Below are 26,904 nucleotides of genomic sequence, written 5' to 3' on the forward strand. Positions count from 1 at the left end.
TTTGGTCGTGTATCACTAATAAAGAGTATGTTCGTCTGCAACGCTGCGCCTTGGTCCTCATCTGTTCCCGACGATCGTGACAGAAGATCCCACCAAAACTGGACCAAGCAGCGTGAAGAGGAGAGAGGAAGGACTTGGGATCAGTGGAGTAGGAGTCTCGACTGGGCCAAGCCAAGTGAAGAGCAGAGAGGTTGGACTATGGAGCAGTGGATTAAGAGTCTCGACTGGGCCAAGCCAAGTGAAGAGCAGAGAGGTGAGAGTCTGGCGAGAACTAGGGAGGCCTGGTCCACGGGGAGGAGAGACCCCCAGAAAATTTTTAGGGGGGGGCTCACGCCGTGGACGACGGGGCAGCAGGAGGCCGTGATGGAGCGGTCCAGCGGGTGTGCAGAGGAGGCCGCCAGGTTAAGGGGGCCACTGGTCACAGAGGAGAGGGAAAGTGTGGAGGCACGGCGAGAGGTACTGGGGTGTGTTACCAGTCCGGTCCGGCCCGTTCCTGATCCCTGCGTAGGGCCAGTGGTGTGTGTCCCCAGTACGGTCCGGCCTGTTCCTGTTCCTCGCATCGAGCCTGTGGTGCGTGTCGTCAGCCCGGCCCGGCCTGTTCCTGCTCCCCGCACCGAGCCTATGGTGCGCGTCGCCAGCCTGGCCCGGCCTGCTCCTGCTCCCCGCACCAAGCCTATGGTGCGCGTCGCCAGCCCGGCCCGGCCTGTTCCTGCTCCCCGCACCGAGCCTATGGTGCGCGTCGCCAGCCCGGTCCGGCCTGTTCCTGCTCCCCGCACCGAGCCTATGGTGCGCGTCGCCAGCCCGGCCCGGTCTGTTCCTGCCACTCGCACCAAGCCTACGGTGCGCGTCGCCAGCCCGGCCCGGCCTGTTCCTGCTCCACGCACCAAGCCAGGGGTGCGTATCGTCAGCCCGGTCCGGCCCGTTGCTGCTCCACGCACCAAACCAGGGGTGCGCATCGTCAGCCCGGTCCGGCCCGTTCCTGCTCCACGCACCAAGCCAGGGGTGCGCATCGTCAGCCCGGTCCGGCCCATTCCTGCTCCACGCACCAAGCTAGGGGTGCGCATCGTCAGCCCGGTCCGGCCCGTTGCTGCTCCACGCACCAAGCCAGGGGTGCGCGTCGTCAGTCCGGCACAACCCGTGCCTGGGTCACCGGTGCCTGATCAGGTACCGGTCAGCTGCTCCACACCGGAGCTTAAGCAATCCGCTCCTTCGATGTCCAGTCCAGCTCCAGCCAGCGGGGCCAGACCGGACCAGGGGCGTTACGGGAGGATTATTGGAGGGGGGTGGGAAAGCCCGGAGCCGGAACCGCCTCCGAGGAGGAATGCCCACCCAGCCCTCCCCTGTTTGGGTTTTGTTGAGTCGCGGTCGCAGTCCGCGCCTTTGGGGGGGGCTACTGTCACACCCTGGCTCTGGGGACTCTATAGTTTGAGCCAGGGTGTGTAGTTTCTATGTGTTTTGTTTCTATGTTCACGATCTAGTTTTGTATTTCTGTGTTGGCCAGAGTGGTTCCCAATCAGAGGCAACGAGTGTCAGCTGTTGCTGGTTGTCTCTGATTGGGAGCCATATTTATAGAGGCTGTTTTCCCACAATAGTTGTGGGATCTTGTTCTAGTTGGTTTGTGTTAGACCGTTGACTGTCACGTTATTGTTTTGTTGTTTTGGTCGTGTATCACTAATAAAGAGTATGTTCGTCTGCAACGCTGCGCCTTGGTCCTCATCTGTTCCCGACGATCGTGACAAAGCTAGTATTAAGGGAGGGGAGGAAAGGGAGGATACAGGAAGAGGGAGAGAACACACCCACTGGACACACACTGGTTGAATCAACGTTTCTACCTAATTTCAAGGAAATTATGTTGAACCAACGTGGAATACACTCTTAGAAAAAAAGGTGCTATCTTGAACCTAACATGGTTCTTTGGCTGTCCCCATAGGAGAACCCTTTGAAGAACCCTTTTTGGCTCCAGGTAGGACCCTTTTGGGTTTCATGAAGAACCCTTTCCACAGAGGGTTCTACATGAAATCCAAAACGGTTCTACCTGAAACCAAAAAGGGTTCTAACTGGAACCAAAAAGGTATCTCCTATGGGGAAAGCCAAAGAACCCTTTTAGAAAAATAAAATCTAAGAGTGTAGACGATGAATTGACGTCTGTGCCCAGTGGGCAAATACTCACATTCAGTTTTGAAAGTGAAATATTCTGTCAGGTGTCTACATTCATGGTTTCCCCGTAGAAGAAATAACGTCTTTGGGTAGAGGATTTTCAACGACCACAGATACAACACACACTAAGAGAGGCGAGAGAGAACACAGAAAGATCCGTCAGTAACAGTACAGCTCTGAGGAAAAAATGACCAGTTAGCTACTCATTTGATGTCAGGCTCAAAGTCCTAGATTCAAAGTTACCTGGTTAAACACTTCTTAGTATGCAGAAAGTAGTGTGCCTCTAGGTAAGTATGCAGTAGCTAGTGTGCACTATGTAGTGTGTCCCTAGGAAATATGCAGGGTATTGTTTCCCTAGGTAGTATGCACTAGATAGTGTGGACTAGGTAGTGTGCACTAGATAGTGTGGACTACGTAGTGTGCACTAGATAGTGCGGACTAGGTAGTGTGCACTAGATAGTGTGGACTACGTAGTGTGCACTAGATAGTGTGGACTAGGTAGTGTGCACTAGATAGTGTGTACTAGATAGTGTGTACTAGGTACTGTAGTGTGCCCTCACTTCAATACTGAAGTAGCCCCGGTCCACGTAGTCCCCTAGGAAGAGGTAGCGCGTCGTCGCGGGGGAACCGCCCACCTCAAACAGCTTCATCAGGTCAAAGAACTGACCGTGGATGTCTCCACACACTGAAACACAGCGTTACAACAACGTTACACTCATAGAATTAGGAATTAGAATCATTCTAGTAATTAGAAGGGTCTCTATGGTTAGACTAACATACAACCTCAAACACAACAATGTTAAACACACAACCTCAGTACTACAGAATCACATTCCTATTACTTTAGTTTAATCTTACAATAGATGACAACCTGCATATATTACTTTAGTTTAATCTTACAATAGATGACAACCTGCATATATTACTTTAGTTTAATCTTACAATAGATGACAACCTGCATATATTACTTTAGTTTAATCTTACAATAGATGAAAACCTGCATATATTACTTTAGTTTCATCTTACAATAGATGACAACCTGCATATATTACTTTAGTTTCATCTTACAATAGATGACAACCTGCATATATTACTTTAGTTTCATCTAGTCTTACAATTGATAACAACCTGCATATATTTACAACCAGTCTCTGGAAGTGACAACAAAGCAGAAAGGTAAACATCAACCCTTTCTCTTATTTTTTCTAGTAAATTCCATGATAATGTAAATTGTCAAATAAAAAAAGCCCTACTCTGACAGTGGCACTACCACCACTACACTTTCTCCTTACTGTCATATGTTCCTACAGAACAAACAGCATAGAGCGTTAGAGAGATGAAGCGTAATGGCTGCTGTGTGTGTGTGTGTGAAGCCTGCCTGTAGCCTGCCTGTAGCCTGCCTGTAGCCTGCCTGTAGCCTGCCTACCACCTCTTCTCTCTAGGGACTAGCAGTAACTGTGAAAACCACAGAGTAGTTAGCTACCTTCTCTTCTCTCACTGTGTGTGTGGGATGTGTGCTGTCATGGAATTATCTTACAGCTACCATTTCCATGGAGAAAGACACACACACCAAAGCTACCAGTAGCTACACAAGTCAAAACTAAAACACAGCCTTTTCGCTGGTCTTTAATGTAGGCTACAGGCAGCTACACAAGTCCCTTCTCTCTTTATCGGCTTTCATCATTACTCTCTCTGTTTATCTGCCAAACCATGTTCTGTTCCTCTGTCAGCACCTCCCTTCCCCACTTCCCATCACTCTCTCAATTCAGTTCAGTTCACCATATTATTGGCAGGGAGATTGTTTTGTAGATATTGACAAAGCACTGCTATTATTGAGGAAAATCTAAAGGCGATTGATTCCATCAATTAATTGACATTCAGCACAACAGTTATGATTAAGCCAAAGACAATATGGCCAATGAATTACTCATTATGACAGATGTAAATGCATTTGAATTGTAATCTCTCTTTAACCCTACCTCCCTCTCTCTTTAACCCAACCTCTCTCTCTCTTTAACCCTACCTCCCTCTCTCATTAACCCTACCTCCCTCTCTCTTTAACCCTACCTCTCTCTGTCTTTAACCCTACCTCTCTCTCTCTCTCTTTAACCCTACCTCCCTCTCTCTTTAAACCTACCTCCCTCTCTCTTTAACCCTACCTCTCTCTTGAACCATACCTCTCTTTAAACGTACCTACCTCTCTCTTTAACCCTACCTATCTTTAAACCTACCTACCTCTCTCTTTAGCCCTACCTCTCTCTTTAACCATACCTCTCTCTTTAACTCTACCTCTCTCTTTAACACTACCTCTCTCCTTAACCCTACCTCTCTCTTTATCCCTACCTCTCTCTTTAACCCTACCTCTCTCTTTAACTCTAACTCTCTCTTTAACCCTACCTCTCTCTTTAACCTTACCTCTCTCTTTAACCCTACCTCTCTCTTTATCCCTACCTCTCTCTTTAACTCTACCTCTCTCTTTAACCCTATCTACCTCCCTCTCTCTTTAACTCTACCTCTCTCTTTAACCCTACCTCTCTCTTTAACCCTACCTCTCTCTTTATCCCTAACCCTCTCTTTAACCCTACCTACCTCTCTCTCTCTTTAACCCTACCTCTCTCTTTAACTCTACCTGTCGATGTATCCCTACTCTCTCTTTAACCCTACCTCTCTCTTTATCCCTACCTCTCTCTTTAACTCTACCTCTCTCTTTAACCCTATCTACCTCCCTCTCTCTTTAACTCTACCTCTCTCTTTAACTCTACGTCTCTCTTTAACCCTACCTCTCTCTTTATCCCTACCTCTCTCTTTAACCCTACCTACTTCCCTCTCTCTTTAACCCTACCTCTCTGTTTAACCCTACCTCTCTCTTTAACCCTTCCTCTCTCTTTAACTCTCCATCTCTCTTTAACCTTACCTCTCTTTTTAACCCTACCTCTCTCTTTAACTCTATCTCTCTCTTTAACCCTACCTCTCACTTTAACTCTACCTCTCTCTTTAACCCTACCTCTCTCTTTATCCCTACCTCTCTCTTTAACTATACCTCTCTCTTTAACCCTATCTACCTCCCTCTCTCTTTAACCCTCCCTCTCTCTTTAACTCTACCTCTCTCTTTAACCCTACCTCTCTCTTTAAACCCTACCTCTCTCTTTATCCCTACCCCTCTCTTTAACCCTACCTACCTCCCTCTCTCTTTAACCCTACCTCTCTCTTTAACCCTACCTCTCAATTTAACCCTACCTCTCTCTTTAACTCTACCTCTCTCTTTAACCCTACCTCTCTCTTTAACCCTACCTCTCTCTTTATCCCTACCTCTCTCTTTAACCCTACCTACCTCCCTCTCTCTTTAACCCTACCTCTCTGTTTAACCCTACCTCTCTCTTTAACCCTACTCTCTCTTTAACCTTACCTCTCTCTTTAAGTCTACGTCTCTCTTTAACCCTACCTCTCTCTTTATCCCTACCTCTCTCTTTAACCCTACCTACTTCCCTCTCTCTTTAACCCTACCTCTCTGTTTAACCCTACCTCTCTCTTTAACCCTACCTCTCTCTTTAACTCTCCATCTCTCTTTAACCTTACCTCTCTCTTTAACTCTACCTCTCTATTTAACCCTACCTCTCTCTTTATCCCTACCTCTCTCTTTAACCCTACCTACCTCCCTCTCTCTTTAACCATACCTCTCTGTTTAACCCTACCTCTCTCTTTAACCCTACCTCTCTCTTTAACTCTCCATCTCTCTTTAACCCTACCTCTCTCTTTAACCCTACCTCTCTCTTTAACTATATCTCTCTCTTTAACCCTACCTCTCACTTTAACTCTACCTCTCTCTTTAACCCTACCTCTCTCTTTATCCCTACCTCTCTCTTTAACTCTACCTCTCTCTTTAACACTATCTACCTCCCTCTCTCTTTAACCCTCCCTCTCTCTTTAACTCTACCTCTCTCTTTAACCCTACCTCTCTCTTTAAACCATACCTCTCTCTTTATCCCTACCCCTCTCTTTAACCCTACCTACCTCCCTCTCTCTTTAACCCTACCTCTCAATTTATCCCTACCTCTCTCTTTAACCCTACCTCTCTCTTTAACTCTACCTCTCTCTTTAACCCTACCTCTCTCTTTAACCCTACCTCTCTCTTTATCCCTACCTCTCTCTTTAACCCTACCTACCCCTCTCTCTCTTTAACCCTACCTCTCTGTTTAACCCTACCTCTCTCTTTAACCCTAACTCTCTCTTTAACTCTCCCTCTCTCTTTAACCTTACCTCTCTCTTTAACTCTACCTCTCTCTTTAACCCTATCTCTCTCTTTAACCCTAACTCTCTCTTTATCCCTACCTCTCTCTTTAACCCCACCTCTCTCTTTAACTCTACCTCTCTCTTTAACCCTACCTCCCTCTTTAACTCTACCTCTCTCTTTAACCCTACCTCCCTCTTTATCCCTACCTCTCTCTTTAACTCTACCTCTCTCTTTAACCCTATCTACCTCCCTCTCTCTTTAACCCTCCCTCTCTCTTTAACTCTACCTCTCTTTAACCCTACCTCTCTCTTTATCCCTACTTCTCTCTTTAAACCTACCTACCTCCCTCTCTCTTTAACCCTACCTCTCTCTTTAACCCTACCTCTCGATTTATCCCTACCTCTCTCTTTAACCTTACCTCTCTCTTTAACTCTACCTCTCTCTTTATCCCTACCTCTCTCTTTAACCCTACCTCTCTCTTTAACTGACCTCTCTCTTTAACCCTACCTGTCACTTTAACCCTCCCTCTCTCTTTAACCCTACCTCTCTCTTTAACCCTACCACTCTCTTTATCGCTACCTCTCTCTTTAACCCTACCTACCTCTCTCTTTAACCTTACCTCTATCTCTCTTTAACCCTACCTCCCTCTCTCTTTAACCCTACCTCTCTCTTTAACCCTACCTACCTCTCTCTTTAACCTTACATCTCTCTCTCTTTGACCTACCTCCCTCTCTCTTTAACCCTACCTCTCTCTTTAACCCTACCTCTCAATTTAACCCTACCTCTCTCTTTAACTCTACCTCTCTCTTTAACCCTACCTCTCTCTTTAACCCTACCTCTCTCTTTATCCCTACCTCTCTCTTTAACCCTACCTACCTCCCTCTCTCTTTAACCCTACCTCTCTGTTTAACCCTACCTCTCTCTTTAACCCTACTCTCTCTTTAACCTTACCTCTCTCTTTAAGTCTACGTCTCTCTTTAACCCTACCTCTCTCTTTATCCCTACCTCTCTCTTTAACCCTACCTACTTCCCTCTCTCTTTAACCCTACCTCTCTGTTTAACCCTACCTCTCTCTTTAACCCTACCTCTCTCTTTAACTCTCCATCTCTCTTTAACCTTACCTCTCTCTTTAACTCTACCTCTCTATTTAACCCTACCTCTCTCTTTATCCCTACCTCTCTCTTTAACCCTACCTACCTCCCTCTCTCTTTAACCATACCTCTCTGTTTAACCCTACCTCTCTCTTTAACCCTACCTCTCTCTTTAACTCTCCATCTCTCTTTAACCCTACCTCTCTCTTTAACCCTACCTCTCTCTTTAACTATATCTCTCTCTTTAACCCTACCTCTCACTTTAACTCTACCTCTCTCTTTAACCCTACCTCTCTCTTTATTCCTACCTCTCTCTTTAACTCTACCTCTCTCTTTAACCCTATCTACCTCCCTCTCTCTTTAACCCTCCCTCTCTCTTTAACTCTACCTCTCTCTTTAACCCTACCTCTCTCTTTAAACCCTACCGCTCTCTTTATCCCTACCCCTCTCTTTAACCCTACCTACCTCCCTCTCTCTTTAACCCTACCTCTCAATTTATCCCTACCTCTCTCTTTAACCCTACCTCTCTCTTTAACTCTACCTCTCTCTTTAACCCTACCTCTCTCTTTAACCCTACCTCTCTCTTTATCCCTACCTCTCTCTTTAACCCTACCTACCCCTCTCTCTCTTTAACCCTACCTCTCTGTTTAACCCTACCTCTCTCTTTAACTCTACCTCTCTCTTTAACTCTCCCTCTCTCTTTAACCTTACCTCTCTCTTTAACTCTACCTCTCTCTTTAACCCTATCTCTCTCTTTAACCCTAACTCTCTCTTTATCCCTACCTCTCTCTTTAACCCCACCTCTCTCTTTAACTCTACCTCTCTCTTTAACCCTACCTCCCTCTTTAACTCTACCTCTCTCTTTAACCCTACCTCTCTCTTTATCCCTACCTCTCTCTTTAACTCTACCTTTCTCTTTAACCCTATCTACCTCCCTCTCTCTTTAACACTACCTCTCTCTTTAACTCTACCTCTCTCTTTAACCCTACCTCTATCTTTATCCCTACTTCTCTCTTTAAACCTACCTACCTCCCTCTCTCTTTAACCCTACCTCTCTCTTTAACCCTACCTCTCGATTTATCCCTACCTCTCTCTTTAACCCTACCTCTCTCTTTAACCCTACCTCTCTCTTTAACCCTACCACTCTCTTTATCCCTACCTCTCTCTTTAACCCTACCTCTCTCTTTAACCCTACCTACCTCTCTCTTTAACCTTGCCTCTCTCTCTCTTTAACCCTACCTCCCTTTCTCTTTAAACCTACCTCTCTCTTTAACCCTACCTACCTCTCTCTTTAACCTTACCTCTCTCTCTCTTTGACCTACCTCCCTCTCTCTTGAACCCTACCTCTCTCTTGAACCCTACCTCTCTCTTTAACCCTACCTCTCTCTTTAACTCTACCTCTCTCTTTAACCCTACCACTCTCTTTAACTCTACCTCTCTCTTTAACCCTACCTCTCTCTTTAACCCTACCTCTCTCTTTAACCCTACCTCTCTCTTTATCCCTACCTCTCTCTTTAACCCTACCTCTCTCTTTAACCCTACCTCCCTCTTTAACTCTACCTCTCTCTTTAACCCTACCTCCCTCTTTATCCCTACCTCTCTCTTTAACTCTACCTCTCTCTTTAACCCTATCTACCTCCCTCTCTCTTTAACCCTACCTCTCTCTTTAACTCTACCTCTCTCTTTAACCCTAGCTCTCTCTTTATCCCTACTTCTCTCTTTAAACCTACCTACCTCCCTCTCTCTTTAACCCTACCTCTCTCTTTAACTCTACCTCTCGATTTATCCCTACCTTTCTCTTTAACCTTACCTCTCTCTTTAACTCTACCTCTCTCTTTAACCCTACCTCTCTCTTTAACCCTACCTCTCTCTTTATCCCTACCTCTCTCTTTAACCCTATCTACCTCCCTCTCTCTTTAACCATACCTCTCTCTTTAACTCTACCTCTCTCTTTACCTCTACCTCTCTCTTTAACCCTACCTCTCTCTTTATCCCTACCTCTCTCTTTAAACCTACCTACCTCCCTCTCTCTTTAACCCTACCTCTCTCTTTAACCCTGCCTCTCGATTTATCCCTACCTCTCTCTTTAACCTTACCTCTCTCTTTAACTCTACCTCTCTCTTTAACACTAACTCTCTCTTTATCCCTAGCTCTCTCTTTAACCCTACCTCTCTCTTTAACCGACCTCTCTCTTTAACCCTACCTCTCACTTTAACCCTCCCTCTCTCTTTAACCCTACCTCTCTCTTTAACCCTACCACTCTCTTTATCCCTACCTCTCTCTTTAACCCTACCTCTCCCTTTAACCCTACCTACCTCTCTCTTTAACCTTACCTCTCTCTCTCTTTAACCCTACCTCCCTCTCTCTTTAACCCTACCTCTCTCTTTAACCCTACCTACCTCTCTCTTTAACCTTACCCCTCTCTCTCTTTGACCTACCTCCCTCTCTCATGAACCCTACCTCTCTCTTGAACCCTACCTCTCTCTTTAACCCTACCTCTCTCTTTAACTCTACCTCTCTCTTTAACCCTACCACTCTCTTTAACTCTACCTCTCTCTTTGACCCTACCTCTCTCTGTATCCCTTCCTCTCTCTTTAACCCTACCTACCTCCCTCTCTCTTTAACCCTACCTCTCTCTTTAACCCTACCTCTCTCTTTATCCCTACCTCTCTCTTTAACCTTAACTCTCTCTTTAACTCTACCTCTCTCTTTAACCCTACCTCTCTCTCTTTATCCCTACCTATCTCTTTAAACCTACCTCCCTCCCTCTCTCTTAAACCCTACCTCTCTCTTTAACTCTACCTCTCTCTTTAACTCTACCTCTCTCTTTAACCCTACCTCTCTCTTTATCCCTACCTCTCTCTTTAACCCTATCTACCTCCCTCTCTCTTTAACCATACCTCTCATTTTAACTCTACCTCTCTCTTTAACCCTACCTCTCTCTTTAATCCTACCTCTCTCTTTATCCCTACCTCTCTCTTTAACCCTACCTCTCTCTTTAACCGACCTCTCTCTTTAACCCTACCTCTCTCTTTAACCCTCCCTCTCTCTTTAACCCTACCTCTCTCTTTAACCCTCCCTCTCTCTTTAACCCTACCTCTCTCTTTAACCCTACCTCTCTCTTTAACCCTACCTACCTCTCTCTTTAACCTTACCTCTCTCTCTCTTTAACCCTACCTACCTCTCTCTTTAACCCTACCTCTCTCTTTAACCCTACCTACCTCTCTCTTTAACCTTACCTCTCTCTCTCTCTTTAACCCTACCCCCCTTTCTCTTTAACCCTACCTCTCTCTTTAACCCTACCTACCTCTCTCTTTAACCTTACCTCTCTCTTTCTTTTACCCTACCTCCCTCTCTCTTTAACCCTACCTCTCTCTTGAACCCTACCTCTCTCTTTAACCCTACCTCTCTCTTTAACTCTACCTCTCTCTTTAACCCTACCTCTCTCTTTAACTCTACCTCTCTCTTTAACCCTACCTCTCTCTTTAACCCTACCTCTCTCTGTATCCCATCCTCTCTCTTTAACCCTACCTCCCACCCTCTTTCTTTAACCCTACCTCTCTCTTTAACCATACCTCTCTCTTTATCCCTACCTCTCTCTTTAACCTTAACTCTCTCTTTAACACTACCTCTCTCTTTAACCCTACCTCTCTCTTTAACCCTACCTCTCTCTTTATCCCTACCTCTCTCTTTAACCCTATCTACCTCCATCTCTCTTTAACCCTACCTCTCTCTTTATCCCTGCCTCTCTCTTTAAACCTACCTACCTCCCTCTCTCTTTAACCCTACCTCTCTCTTTAACTCTACCTCTCTCTTTAACCCTACCTCTCTCTTTAACCCTCCCTCTCTCTTTAACCCTACCTCTCTCTTTAACCCTCCCTCTCTCTTTATCCCTACCTCTCTCTTTAACCCTACCTCTCTCTTTAACCTTACCTCTCTCTCTCTCTTTAACCCTACCCCCCTTTCTCTTTAACCCTACCTCTCTCTTTAACCCTACCTACCTCTCTCTTTAACCTTACCTCTCTCTCTCTTTAACCCTACCTCCCTCTCTCTTTAACCCTACCTCTCTCTTGAACCCCACCTCTCTCTTTAACCCTACCTCTCTCTTTAACCCTACCTCTCTCTTTAACCCTACCTCTCTCTGTATCCCCTCCTCTCTCTTTAACCCTACCTCCCACCCTCTTTCTTTAACCCTACCTCTCTCTTTAACCCTACCTCTCTCTTTATCCCTACCTCTCTCTTTAACCTTAACTCTCTCTTTAACTATACCTCTCTTTTTAACCCTACCTCTCTCTTTAACCCTACCTCTCTCTTTATCCCTACTTATCTCTTTAACCCTATCTACCTCCCTCTCTCTTTAACCCTACCTCTCTCTTTAACCCTACCTCTCTCTTTAACCCTACCTCTCTCTTTAACCCTACCTCTCTTTAATCCTACCTCTCTCTTTATCCCTACCTCTCTCTTTAACCCTACCTCTCTTTAACCGACCTCTCTCTTTAACCCTAACTCTCTCTTTAACCCTCCCTCTCTCTTTAACCCTACCTCTCTCTTTAACCCTCCCTCTCTCATTAACCCTACCTCTCTGTTTATCCCTACCTCTCTCTTCAACCCTTCCTCTCTCTTTAACCCTACCTACCTCTATCTTTAACCTTACCTCTCCCTCTCTTTAACCCTACCTACCTCTCTCTTTAACCCTACCTCTCTCTTTAACCCTACCTACCTCTCTCTTTAACCTTACCTCTCTCTCTCTTTAACCCTACCCCCCTTTCTCTTTAACCCTACCTCTCTCTTTAACCCTACCTACCTCTCTATTTAACCTTACCTCTCTCTCTCTTTAACCCTACCTCTCTCTTGAACCCTACCTCTCTCTTTAACCCTCCCTCTCTCTTTAACCCTACCTCTCTCTTGAACCCTACCTCTCTCTTTAACCCTACCTCTCTCTTTAACTTTACCTCTCTCTTTAACCCTACCTATCTCTTTAACTCTACCTCTCTCTTTAACCCTACCTCTCTCTGTATCCCCTTCTCTCTCTTTAACCCTACCTCCCACCCTCTTTCTTTAACCCTACCTCTCTCTTTAACCCTACCTCTCTCTTTACCCCTACCTCTCTCTTTAACCTTAACTCTCTCTTTAACTCTACCTCTCTCTTTAACCCTACCTCTCTCTTTATCCCTACCTCTCTCTTTAACCCTATCTACCTCCCTCTCTCTTTAACCCTACCTCTCTCTTTAACCCTACCTCTCTCTTTAACCCTACCTCTCCCTTTAACCTACCTCTCTCTTTAACCCTACCTCTCTCTTTAACCCTCCCTCTCTCTATAACCCTACCACTCTCTTTATCCCTACCTCTCTTTAACCCTACCTCTCTCTTTAACCCTACCTCTCTCTTTATCCCTACCTCTCTCTTTAACCCCATCTCTCTTTATCCCCACCTCTCTCTTTAACCCTACCTCTCTCTTTAACCCTACCTCCCCCTCTCTTTCCTTGGTGTGTGGTGCTTGTGTCTCTCTTCCTTTCTCTCCTTACCCACCTCCCTCCCTCCCTCCTTTACTCTTCTCATGGTCCATCACTCCCCCTCTTTCTCTCCCTCCCTTCACCTCTCCACCTCCTTTCACCTCTTCTCCCATACCTCACCTCTCCTCACCTGTGACTGGGGCCTCTATATCCAGCAAGGTCCTCTCCTTCCTCCCCACTCTCCTCCTCTCCTCCTCTCCCTCCTCACCTGTGACTGGGGCCTCTATATCCAGCAAGATCCTCTCCTTCCTCCCCACTCTCCTCCTCTCCTCCTCTCCCTCCTCACCTGTGACTGGGGCCTCTATATCCAGCAAGGTCCTCTCCTTCCTCTCCACTCTCCTCCTCTCTTCTTCTCCCTCCTCACCTGTGACTGGGGCCTCTATATCCAGCTTGGTCCTCTCCTTCCTCCCCACTCTCCTCCTCTCCCTCCTCACCTGTGACTGGGGCCTCTATATCCAGCATGGTCCTCTCCTTCCTCCCCACTCTCCTCCTCTCCCTCCTCACCTGTGACTGGGACCTCTATATCCAGCAAGGTCCTCTCCTTCCTCCCCACTCTCCTCCTCTCCTCCTCACCATCCTCACCTGTGACTGGGGCCTCTATATCCAGCAAGGTCCTCTCCTTCCTCCCCACTCTCCTCGTCTCCTCCTCTCCCTCCTCACCTGTGACTGGGGCCTCTATATCCAGCAAGATCCTCTCCTTCCTCCCCACTCTCCTCCTCTCCTCCTCTCCCTCCTCACCTGTGACTGGGGCCTCTATATCCAGCAAGGTCCTCTCCTTCCTCTCCACTCTCCTCCTCTCCTCCTCTCCTTCCTCACCTGTGACTGGGGCCTCTATATCCAGCATGGTCCTCTCCTTCCTCCCCACTCTCCTCCTCTCCTCTTCTCCCTCCTCACTTGTGACTGGGTCCTCTATATCCAGCAAGGTCCTCTCCTTCCTCCCCACTCTCCTCCTCTCCCTCCTCACCTGTGACTGGGGCCTCTATATCCAGCATGGTCCTCTCCTTCCTCCCCACTCTACTCCTCTCCCTCCTCACCTGTGACTGGGACCTCTATATCCAGCAAGGTCCTCTCCTTCCTCCCCACTCTCCTCCTCTCCTCCTCACCATCCTCACCTGTGACTGGGGCCTCTATATCCAGCAAGGTCCTCTCCTTCCTCCCCACTCTCCTCCTCTCCTCCTCTCCCTCCTCACCTGTGACTGGGGCCACTATATCCAGCAAGGTCCTCTCCTTCCTCTCCACTCTCCTCCTCTCCTCCTCTCCTCCTCTCCATTCTCACCTGTGACTGGGGCCTCTATATCCAGCATGGTCCTCTCCTTCCTCCCCACTCTCCTCCTCTCCTCTTCTCCCTCCTCACCTGTGACTTGGGCCTCTTTATCCAGCAAGGTCCTCTCCTTCCTCCACACTCTCCTCCTCTCCCTCCTCACCTGTGACTGGGGTCTCTATATCCAGCATGGTCCTCTCCTTCCTCCCCACTCTCCTCCTCTCCCTCCTCACCTGTGACTGGGACCTCTATATCCAGCAAGGTCCTCTCCTTCCTCCCCACTCTCCTCCTCTCCTCCTCTCCCTCCTCACCTGTGACTGGGGCCTCTATATCCAGCAAGGTCCTCTCCTTCCTCCCCACTCTCCTCCTCTCCTCCTCTCCCTCCTCACCTTTGACTGGGGCATCTATATCCAGCAAGGTCCTCTCCTTCCTCCCCACTCTCCTCCTCTCCTCCTCTCCCTCCTCACCTGTGACTGGGGCCTCTATATCCAGCTTGGTCTTCTCCTTCCTCCCCACTGTCCTCCTCTCCCTCCTCACCTGTGACTGGGGCCTCTATATCCAGCATGGTCCTCTCCTTCCTCCCCACTCTCCTCCTCTCCTCCTCTCCCTCCTCACCTGTGACTGGGGCCTCTATATCCAGCTTGGTCTTCTCCTTCCTCCCCACTGTCCTCCTCTCCCTCCTCACCTGTGACTGGGGCCTCTATATCCAGCATGGTCCTCTCCTTCCTCCCCACTCTCCTCCTCTCCTCCTCTCCCTCCTCACCTGTGACTGGTGCCTCTATATCCAGCTTGGTCCTCTCCTTCCTCCCCACTCTCCTCCTCTCCTCCTCTCCTTCCTCACCTGTGACTGGGGCCTCTATATCCAGCATGGTCCTCTCCTTCCTCCCCACTCTCCTCCTCTCCTCCTCTCCTTCCTCACCTGTGACTGGGGCCTCTATATCCAGCATGGTCCTCTCCTTCCTCCCCACTCTCCTCCTCTCCTCTTCTCCCTCCTCACCTGTGACTGGGTCCTCTATATCCAGCAAGGTCCTCTCCTTCCTCCCCACTCTCCTCCTCTCCCTCCTCACCTGTGACTGGGGCCTCTATATCCAGCATGGTCCTCTCCTTCCTCCCCACTCTCCTCCTCTCCCTCCTCACCTGTGACTGGGACCTCTATATCCAGCAAGGTCCTCTCCTTCCTCCCCACTCTCCTCCTCTCCTCCTGACCATCCTCACTTGTGACTGGGGCCTCTATATCCAGCAAGGTCCTCTCCTTCCTCCCCACTCTCCTCCTCTCCTCCTCTCCCTCCTCACCTGTGACTGGGGCCTCTATATCCAGCAAGGTCCTCTCCTTCCTCTCCACTCTCCTCCTCTCCTCCTCTCCTCCTCTCCTCCTCTCCATCCTCACCTGTGACTGGGGCCTCTATATCCAGCATGGTCCTCTCCTTCCTCCCCACTCTCCTCCTCTCCTTTTCTCCCTCCTCACCTGTGACTGGGGCCTCTATATCCAGCAAGGTCCTCTCCTTCCTCCCCACTCTCCTCCTCTCCCTCCTCACCTGTGACTGGGGCCTCTATATCCAGCATGGTCCTCTCCTTCCTCCCCACTCTCCTCCTCTCCCTCCTCACCTGTGACTGGGACCTCTATATCCAGCAAGGTCTTCTCCTTCCTCCCCACTCTCCTCCTCTCCTCCTCTCCCTCCTCACCTGTGACTGGGGCCTCTATATCCAGCAAGGTCCTCTCCTTCCTCCCCACTCTCCTCCTCTCCTCCTCTCCCTCCTCACCTGTGACTGGGGCCTCTATATCCAGCTTGGTCCTCTCCTTCCTCCCCACTCTCCTCCTCACCTGTGACTGGGGCCTCTATATCCAGCATGGTCCTCTCCTTCCTCCCCACTCTCCTCCTCTCCTCCTCTCCCTCCTCACCTGTGACTGGGGCATCTATATCCAGCAAGGTCCTCTCCTTCCTCCCCACTCTCCCCACTCTCCTCCTCTCCCTCCTCATCTGTGACTGGGACCTCTATATCCAGCAAGGTCCTCTCCTTCCTCCCCACTCTCCTCCTCTCCTCCTCACCTGTGACTGGGGCCTCTATATCCAGCAAGGTCCTCTCCTTCCTCCACACTCTCCTCCTCTCCATCCTCACCTGTGACTGGGGCCTCTATATCCAGCATGGTCCTCTCCTTCCTCCCCACTCTCCTCCTCTCCTCTTCTCCCTCCTCACCTGTGACTGGGGCCTCTATATCCAGCAAGGTCCTCTCCTTCCTCCCCACTCTCCTCCTCTCCCTCCTCACCTGTGACTGGGGCCTCTATATCCAGCATGGTCCTCTCCTTCCTCCCCACTCTCCTCCTCTCCCTCCTCACCTGTGACTGGGACCTCTATATCCAGCAAGGTCCTCTCCTTCCTCCCCACTCTCCTCCTCTCCTCCTCTCCCTCCTCACCTGTGACTGGGGCCTCTATATCCAGCAAGGTCCTCTCCTTCCTCCCCACTCTCCTCCTCTCCCTCCTTTACATTACATTTACATTTACGTCATTTAGCAGACGCTCTTATCCAGAGCGACTGTGACATCTATATCCAGCAAGGTCCTCTCCTTCCTCCCCACTCTCTTCCTCTCCTCCTCTCCCTCCTCACCTGTGACTGGGGCCTCTATATCCAGCTTGGTCCTCTCCTTCCTCCCCACTCTCCTCCTCTCCCTCCTCACCTGTGACTGGGGCCTCTATATCCAGCATGGTCCTCTCCTTCCTCCCCACTCCCTCCTCACCTGTGACTGGTGCCTCTATATCCAGCTTGGTCCTCTCCTTCCTCCCCACTCTCATCCTCTCCCTCCTCACCTGTGACTGGGGCCTCTATATCCAGCATGGTCCTCTCCTGGCGCAGGATGGCGGCTCCCTCATTGATGATGCGTAGGGCCACTACCTCCTCCAGGCGGCCCTCCTTGGTGAGGTGGGCTTTGAGCAGGTCTACTCTAGGCTTCCCCTCACAGTCAAACACTTCCTTCATGGAGAGTCTGTGGCTCAGGGGGAAGGGGACCGCTAGGGATAGGAGAGGAAGGGGGGATAGAGGAAAAAGGTGGAGAAATTGAAAGACTATTTTAATTTACATCATATACAGTAAGCCGCTACTTACTATCTATTTTAGTCATTTAGCAGACGCTCTTATCCAGAGCGACTTACAGTTAGCGAATACATTTTTCATACTGGCCCCCCGTGGGAATCGAACCCACAACCCTGCCGTTGCAAGCGCCATGCTCTACCAACTGAGCTACAGGATAGATACATAGTTACCTACCTCTATCTATCTATCTATCTATCTATCTATCTATCTATCTATCTATCTATCTATCTATCTATCTATCTATCTATCTATCTATCTATCTATCTATCTATCTATCTATCTATCTATCTATCTATCTATCTATCTATCTATCTATCTATCTATCTATCTATCTACCTACCTACCTACCTACCTACCTACCAACGTACCTACCATTCACAGCATTATAAAGCTGCGTTGAGACAATTACTTATCAATGACCCAAGCCCAGCTCATTTAATGCCTACCATTGTGTCGCTGAGTTGTCATAATGCTCCAGCAAATGTACATTATCCCAGGGGCATTGGAAGACACAATGTTAGTAACCTAATTTGTGTCCCTCTTACTGCCCTGAATGCCTCTGCTGATCCCACAGCTATGTTATGCAGTAATCATGTGCCTATAAAACAGAGTGATACTGTTAGCACTGAGGCAGTGTAGCCTAGTAGGAAGTCCACAGTGTGCAATCAAGCATCCCAGAAAAGTGCTAAAAATAGAAACAAGGTTCATGAAATCAATAATTTGCTAGTAACAGATGACATATTCTGACAATCTCTGAAACTCACTTAGATAATACCTTTGATGATACAGTGGTAGAAAAACATGGTTATAAGATCTACAGAAAATACAGAAATGCCAAAGGTGGAGGTGTGGCCGTTTATATTCAGAACCACATTCCTGTAAAGCTTAAAGAGGATCTCATGTTAAATACTGTTGAAGTAATATGCCTACAGGTTCATCTGCCCCACCTAAAGCCCATCCTGGTGGGAAGCTGCTATAGACCACCAAGTGCTAACAGTCAGTATCTAGATAACATGTGTGAAATGCTTGATAATGTATGTGATATCAACAGAGAGGTATATTTTCTGGGTGATTTAAATATTCACTGGCTTTCATCAGGCTGCCCACTCAAGAGAAAGCATCAAACTGTAACTAGTGCCTGCAACCTGGTTCAGGTTATCAGTCAACCTACCAGGGTAGTTACAAACAGCACAGGAATGAAATCATCAACATGTATTGATCACATCTTTACTAATGCTGAAGATAATTTGCTTTAAAGCAGTATCCAAATTAATTGTATGTAGTGATCATGATATAGTAGCCATATCTAGGAAAACCAAAGTTCCAAAGGCTGGGCCTAATATAGTGTATAAGAGGTCATACAATACGTTTTGTAGTGATTCCTATGTTGTTTATGTAAAGAATATTTGTTGGTCCGTGGTGTGTAATGAAGAGCAACCAGACGCTGCACTTGACACATTTATGAAATTGCTTATCCCAGTTACTATTAAGCATGCACCCATTAAGAAAATGACTGTAAAAACTGTTAAATCCCCATGGATTGATGAGGAATTGAAAAATGGTATGGCTGAGAGGGATGAGGCAAAATAAATGGCAAATAAGTCTGGCTGCACAACCGATTGGCAAACGTACTGCAAATTGAGAAATCATGTGACTGAACTGAATAAAAATAAGAAGAAACTATACTATGAAACAAGATAAATGACATAAAGAATTATAGTAAATAGCTTTGGAGCACCTTAAATGACATTTTGGGCAAAAAGGCATACTCAGCTCCATCATTAATTGAATCAGATGGCTCATTCATCACAAAACCAACTGATATTGCCAACTACTTTAATTATTTTGTTCATTGGCAAGATTAGCAAATTTAGGCATGACATGCCAGTAACAACTGCTGACACTACCATTTTATTACATTTGCAATCGCAACAAATAATCTGCTCAGACCCCAACCAAGGAGCATCAAAAGTCGTGCTATAAATTCTCAAACAACACAAAAATTCATTGATGCCCTTCCAGACTCCTTCTGCCTACCCAAGGACGTCAGAGGACAAAAATCAGTTAACCACTTAACTGAGGAACTCAATTTAACCTTGCGCAATACCCTAGATGCAGTTGCACCCCTAAAAACGAAAAACATTTGTCATAAGAAACTAGCTCCCTGGTATACAGAAAATACCCGAGCTTTGAAGCAAGCTTCCAGGAAATTGGAACGGAAATGGCGCCACACCAAACTGGAAGTCTTCCGACTAGCTTGGAAAGACAGTACCGTGCAGTACCGAAGAGCCCTCACTGCTGCTCGATCATCCTACTTTTCCAACTTAATCGAGGAAAATAAGAACAATCCAAAATTTCTTTTTGATACTGTTGCAAAGCTAACTAAAAAGCAGCATTCCCCAAGAGAGGATGGCTTTCACTTCAGCAGTGATAAATTCATGAACTTCTTTGAGGAAAAGATCATGACCATTAGAAAGCAAATTACGGACTCCTCTTTGAATCTGCGTATTCCTCCAAGGCTTAGCTGTCCTGGATCTGCACAGCTCTGCGAGGGCCTGGGATCGGGAGAGACACTTAAGTGTTTTAGTACTATATCTCTTGACACAATGATGAAAATAATCATGGCCTCTAAACCTTCAAGCTGCATACTGGATCCTATTCCTACTAAACTGCTGAAGGAGCTGCTTCCTGTGCTTGGCCCTCCTATGTTGAACATAATAAACAGCTCTCTATCCACCGGATGTGTACCAAACTCACTAAAAGTGGCAGTGATAAAGCCTCTCTTGAAAAAGCCAAACCTTGACCCGGAAAATATAAAAAACTATCGGCCTATATCGAATCTTCCATTCCTCTCAAAAATTTTAGAAAAAGCTGTTGCGCAGCAACTCACTGCCTTTCTGAAGACAAACAATGTATACGAAATGCTTCAGTCTGGTTTTAGACCCCATCATAGCACTGAGACTGCACTTGTGAAGGTGGTAAATGACCTTTTAATGGCGTCAGACCGAGGCTCTGCATCTGTCCTCGTGCTACTAGACCTTAGTGCTGCCTTTGACACCATCGATCACCACATTCTTTTGGAGAGACTGGAAACCCAAATTGGTCTACACGGACAAGTTCTGGCCTGGTTTAGATCCTACCTGTCGGAAAGATATCAGTTTGTCTCTGTGAATGGTCTGTCCTCCGACAAATCAACTGTACATTTCGGTGTTCCTCAAGGTTCCGTTTTAGGACCACTATTGTTTTCACTATATATTTTACCTCTTGGGGATGTTATTCGAAAACATAATGTTAACTTTCACTGCTATGCGGATGACACACAGCTGTACATTTCAATGAAACATGGTGAAGCCCCAAAATTGCCCTCGCTAGAAGCCTGTGTTTCAGACATAAGGAAGTGGATGGCTGAAAACTTTTTACTTTTAAACTCGGACAAAACAGAGATGCTTGTTCTAGGTCCCAAGAAACAAAGAGATCTTCTGTTAAATCTGACAATTCATCTTGATGGTTGTAAAGTCGTCTCAAATAAAACTGTGAAGGACCTCGGCGTTACTCTTGACCCTGATCTCTCTTTTGACGAACATATCAAGACTGTTTCAAGGACAGCTTTTTTCCATCTACGTAACATTGCAAAAATCAGAAATTTTATGTCCAAAAATGATGCAGAAAAATTAATCCATGCATTTGTTACTTCTAGGTTAGACTACTGCAATGCTCTATTTTCCGGCTACCCGGATAAAGCACTAAATAAACTTCAGTTAGTGCTAAATACGGCTGCTAGAATCCTGACTAGAACCAAGAAATTTGATCATATTACTCCAGTGCTAGCTTCCCTACACTGGCTTCCTGTTAAGGCAAGGGCTGATTTCAAGGTTTTACTGTTAACCTATAAAGCGTTACATGGGCTTGCTCCTACCTATCTTTCCGAGTTGGTCCTGCCGTACATACCAATACGTACGCTACGGTCACAAGACGCAGGCCTCCTAATTGTCCCTAGAATTTCTAAGCAAACAGCGGGAGGCAGGGCTTTCTCCTATAGATCTCCATTTTTATGGAACAGTCTGCCTACCCATGTGAGAGACGCAGACTCGGTCTCAACCTTTAAGTCTTTACTGAAGACTTATCTCTTCAGTAGGTCATATGATTGAGTGTAGTCTGGCCCAGGAGTGTGAAGGTGAACGGAAAGGCTGGAGCAACGAACAGCCCTTGCTGTCTCTGCCAGGCCGGTTCCCCTCTCCACTGGGGTTCTCTGCCTCTAACCCTGTTGCAGGGGCTGAGTCACTGGCTTGCTGGTGCTCTTTCATGCCGTCCCTGGGAGGGGTGCGTCACTTGAGTGGGTTGAGTTACTGACGTGATCTTCCTGTCTGGGTTGGCGCCCCCCCCCCCCTTGGTTTGTGCTGTGGTGGAGACCTCTGTGGGCTATACTCGGCCTTGTCTCAGGATTGTAAGTTGGTGGTTGGGGATATCCCTCTAGTGGTGCGGGGGCTGTGCTTTGGCGGAGTGGGTGGGGTTATATCCTTCCTGTTTGGCCCTGTCCGGGGGTTTCTTCGGATGGGGCCACAGTGTCTCCGGACCGCTCCTGTCTCAGCCTCCAGTATTTATGCTGCAGTAGTTTATGTGTCGGGGGGCTGGGGTTAGTTGGTTATACCTGGAGTACTTCTCCTGTCTTATCCAGTGTCCTGTGTGAATTTAAGTATGCTCTCTCTAATTCTCTCGTTCTCTCTTTCTCTCTGAGAACCTGAGCCCTAGGACCATACGTCAGGACTACCGGGCATGATGACACCTTGCTGTCCCCAGTCCGCCTGGCCTTGCTGCTATTCCAGTTTCAACTGTTCTGCCTGCGGCTACGAAACCCCTACCTGTCCCAGACCTGCTGTTTTCAACTCTTAATGATCGGCTATGAAAAGCCAACTGAGAGACCTGAGCCCTAGGACCATACGTCGGGACTACCGGCCGTGGTGACTCCTTGCTGTCCCCAGTCCGCCTGGCCTTGCTGCTATTCCAGTTTCAACTGTTCTGCCTGCGGTTATGGAACCCCTACCTGTCCCAGACCTGCTGTTTTCAACTCTTAATGATCGGCTATGAAAAGCCAACTGAGATTTATTCCTGATTATTATTTGACCATGCTTGTCACTTATGAACATTTTTGAACATCTTGGCATGGTTCTGTTATAATCTCCACCCGGCACAGCCAGAAGAGGACTGGCCACCCCTCATAGCCTGGTTCCTCTCTAGGTTTCTTCCTAGGTTTTCGCCTTTCTAGGGAGTTTTTCCTAGCCACCGTGCTTCTACACCTGCATTACTAGCTGTTTGGGGTTTTAGGCTGGGTTTCTGTACAGCACTTCGAGATATTAGCTGATGTAAGAAGGGCTATATAAAATAAAATTGATTGATTGATTGACTACACATCCAAGTATATCTGACCAAATTATGAAAGACAAGCATTGTAATTTTGAATTCCGTAAAGTGAATGAGGAAGAGGTGAATATTTTGGGGGGGGTCTGTCAACAATGACAAGCCACCAGGGTCTGACAACTTGGATGGATAATAGCGGATGATATTGCCACTCCTCTTTGCCATATCTTCAACTTAAGCCTACTAGAAAGTGTGTGCCCTCAGGCCTGGAGGGAAGCAAAAGTCATTCCGCTACCTAAGAATAATAAAGCCCCTTTACTGGCTCCAATAGCCGACCAATCAGCCTGTTACCAACCCTTAGTAAACGTTTGGAAAAAATGGTGTTTGACCAGATACAATTCTATTTTACAGTAAACAACAGACTTTCAGCACGCTTATAGGGAAGGACATTCAACAAGCACAGCACTTACACAAATGACTGATGATTGGCGGAGAGAAATTGGTGATAAAAATATTGTGGGGGCTGTTTTGTTACACTTCAGTGCGGCTTTTGACATTATCGATCATAGTCTGCTGCTGGAAAAACGTATGTGTTTACACCCCCTGCTATATTGTGGATAAAGAGTTACCTGTCTAACAGAACACAGAGTGCGTTCTTTAATGGAAGCCTCTCCAACATAATCCAGGTAGAATCAGGAATTCCCCAGGGCAGCTGTCTAGGCCCCTTACTTTTTTCAATCTTTATTAACGACATGCCATTGGCTTTTAAGTAAAGCAAGTGTGTCTATGTATGCGGATGACTCAACACTATACACGTCAGCTACTACAGAGACTGAAATGACTGCAGCACTTAACAAAGAGCTACAGTTAGTTTCAGAATTGGTGGCAAGGAATAAGTTAGTCCTAAATATTTCAAAAACTAAAAGCATTGTATTTGGGACAAATCATTCACTAAACCCTAAAACTCAACTAAATCTTGTAATGAATAATGTGGAAATTGAGCAAGTTGAGATGACTAAACTGCTTGGAGTAACCCTGGATTGTAAACTGTCATGGTCAAAACATATTGATACAACAGTAGTTAAGATGGGGAGACGTCTGTCCATAATAAAGCGCTGCTCTGCCTTCTTAACAGCACTATCAACAAGGCAGGTCCTACGGGCCCTAGTTTTGTCGCACCTGGACTACTGTTCAGTCGTGTGGTCAGGTGCCACAAAGAGGGACTTAGGAAAACTGCAATTGGCTCAGAACAGGGCAGCACGGCTGGCCCTTGGATGTACACAGAGAGCTAACATTAATAACATGCATGTCAATCTCTCCTGGCTCAAAGTGGAGGAGAGATTGACTTCATCACTACTTGTATTTGTGAGAGGTATCGACATGTTGAATGCACCAAGCTTTCTGTTTGAAGTACTGGCAGACAGCTCGGAAACCCATGCATACCCCACAAGACATGCCACTAGAGGTCTCTTCACAGTCCCCAAGTCCAGAACACACTATGGGAGGCGCACAGTACTACATAGAGCCATAACTACATGGAACTCTATTCCACATCAAGTAACTCATGCAAGCAGTAAAATTAGATTTAAAAAAAGATAAAAATACACCTTATGGAACAGCGGGGACTGTGAAGCAACACAAACATAGTAGGGCCCTGAGGGCACACACTTAATATGTTGTGAAATCTGTTGTGAATGTATTGTAATGTTTTTTTAATTGTATAACTGCCTTAATTTTGCTGGACCCCAGGAACAGTAGCAGCTGCCTTGGCAGCAGCTAATGGGGATCCATAATAAATACAAATACAAATATCAACTTTATTTTGTTGTCGAGAAGCCAAAGGCACAATCCTAGTCATATTAGCAACCCATCCTAGATGTTGCATCTTTAGATTCCCTCTCTTTCTAAGTTTCTAACAGAGATTTCCATCTCTGTCACATATGGAACCGCTATCAGGTGTGCTGTTAAGAATGGTGTTTTCCCGAGAATTATATTTTGGAAAATGTTTGAAAATGACTTTTTATTGGCTGCTTCATTACATGAGTTGCATGTTCAATTAAGATTCATTACCATAATCTAAATGTGACTTCTGTCATTCTGAGCACCGTGGGTGGACGCCTTAAGGGGCAATAAACCCAATGCATATGGGTCCGGTATATTCAAATCTTCCCGCTCACAAATCCCTGCTACCTACATGTTTGTCATTTAGCAGACACTTTTATCCAGAGAGACTTACAGTAGTTAGTGTATACATTTACTACTCTTTTATTTTAATTTTGTACTGGTCTCCCGTGGGAACTGAACCCACAACCCTGGCATTGCAAGTGCCATGCTCTACCAACTGAGCCACATGAGACTATAACTAGCTATCTATCTACCTGTCTGTCTACCTCCACCCATCTTCTCCTCTCCCCTCCCCTCCCCTCCCCTCCCCTGATCTCCCCTTCCCTCCTCTCCTCTCCTCTCCTCTCCTCTCCTCTCCTCTCCTCTCCTCTCCTCTCCTCTCCTCTCCTCTCCTCTCCTCTCCTCTCCTCTCCTCTCCTCTCCTCTCCTCTCCTCTCCTCTCCTCTCCTCTCCTCTCCAACTCCCCTCCCCTCCCCTCCCCTCCCCTGATCTCCTCTCCTCTCCCCTCCCCTCCTCTCATCACTTCTCTTCTCCTCTCTTCTCCTCTCTTCTCTCTTCTCTCTTCTCTCATCCTCTCCTCTCCTCTCCTCTCCTCTCCTCTCCTCTCCTCTCCTCTCCTCTCCTCTCCTCTCCTCTCCTCTCCTCTCCTCTCCTCTCCTCTCCTCTCCTCTCCTCTCCTCTCCTCTCCTCTCCTCTCCTCTCCTCTCCTCTCTTCTCCTCTCTCCCCTCCTCTCTTCTCCTCTCTTCTCCTCTCCTCTCCTCTCCTCTCCTCTCCTCTCCTCTCCTCTCCTCTCCTCTCCTCTCCTCTCCTCTCCTCTCCCCTCCTCTCTGTTCTGCTCCCATCATTAGTGGGTCTCAGTCACACCTCTCTCTGCATCTCTTCTGCATGCAAGAGGAGTGTGTGTGTGTGTGTGCAATGTGCGTGTGTGAATGTACTGTCTGTGTTATAGATGGTCTAGCAGGCTTTATTTCAGCACGGGTATGGCTGAGTTATCGGCCTGCGCTTTGCAGCGGTGTTCCTCTTACATAATGAAGGCCCCTAGGGCACCGCTGGAGAGGGGGCTGACTGACCTGGAGAGATACAGCAAGAGCACTGAGCTGCACGTGAGGACTCACACACACACAGGCACAAAGGCAAAAACACATACCCACACACACACACACACACACAGAGAGGCAGAAACCCACATACACGCACGCATGCACACACATACACAAACACAGAAATACATAGACATAAATACACACGTATAGATAAAGTCGCAGCATCACAGAAACACACACATAAAGGTATTGTTCTGCAGGATCTACAGAGAGCCCCACCAGTACTAACACAGATAATGGCCTAGTTCACAAGTAGGCCTTCCGCTCTCTCTTTCTCTCTCTCTCTTTCTCTCTGTCTCTTTTTGTCTCTCTCTTTTTTTTCTCTGTTTCTTTCTGCCTACTATCCATCACCGTCTAACTGTCCCCTACTAGTCATGTGTCTCTGAGGTATTGGGAGTATTCCACACCGGCAGAGACAGCCTGTAGCCCACTGAGCTAAAGGCTAACCAGGTCAGGTCACTGCTCCAGCTCCACTACGGTAGAGTTAGCCCTACAGGGAACTAGCCTACACTGTTCTATCACCAATGCAAGGAAGGTTCTGTCCAATGTACTGTCCTTGTCCCACCACCAAACTACTATGGTGTGAGGATAGATAAGGGTGTGAGAGTATGCAAGGATGTGTGAGGGTGTGTGTATGTGCAAGTGGGAAAAGGAGAATGTGTGTGAGGGTGTGTGTATGTGTAAGTGAGAAAAGGAGAGTGTGTGTGAGGGTGTGTGTATGCGCAGGTGAGAAAAGGAAAGTGTGTGTGAGGTGTGTGTATGCGCAAGTGAGAAATGGAGAGGGTGTGTGAGGGTGTGTATGTGCAAGTGAGAAAAAGAGAGTGTGTGTGAGGGTGTGTGAAAGAGACTGTGACTGAGAAATAGAGGAAAAGTAGGGCAGATTTTAGAGAGAATTTAGAGCTTGAGAAAAAAAGGCGAGTAGTTGGGTAAAAACCACTTTATAGGAGAATAGCCCACATTACAGAAGTGCCTTTTATCAA

The 26,904-nt window shown here is 47.1% G+C and overlaps 1 protein-coding gene across 1 annotated transcript in view; it reads right to left on the reverse strand.

The window, feature by feature from the left end:
* Positions 1-2,170: 2,170 nt before the first annotated feature.
* LOC311123859 (protein phosphatase 3 catalytic subunit alpha-like) overlaps positions 2,171-26,904 on the reverse strand; it is a gene marked incomplete at both ends in the record, with an annotated part of 29,144 nt that continues 4,410 nt past the window's right edge. Inside the window, 3 exons of the mRNA XM_084198082.1 lie at positions 2,171-2,282; positions 2,718-2,842; positions 17,059-17,259. Of these exons, the coding sequence (XP_084054208.1) occupies positions 2,171-2,282; positions 2,718-2,842; positions 17,059-17,259 (438 nt within the window). The remainder of the gene's footprint in view (positions 2,283-2,717; positions 2,843-17,058; positions 17,260-26,904) is intronic.

This window comes from Coregonus lavaretus (genome assembly GCF_964263955.1).
Source record: "Coregonus lavaretus genome assembly, contig: HAP1_SCAFFOLD_2407, whole genome shotgun sequence".
Classification (NCBI taxonomy): domain Eukaryota; kingdom Metazoa; phylum Chordata; class Actinopteri; order Salmoniformes; family Salmonidae; genus Coregonus; species Coregonus lavaretus.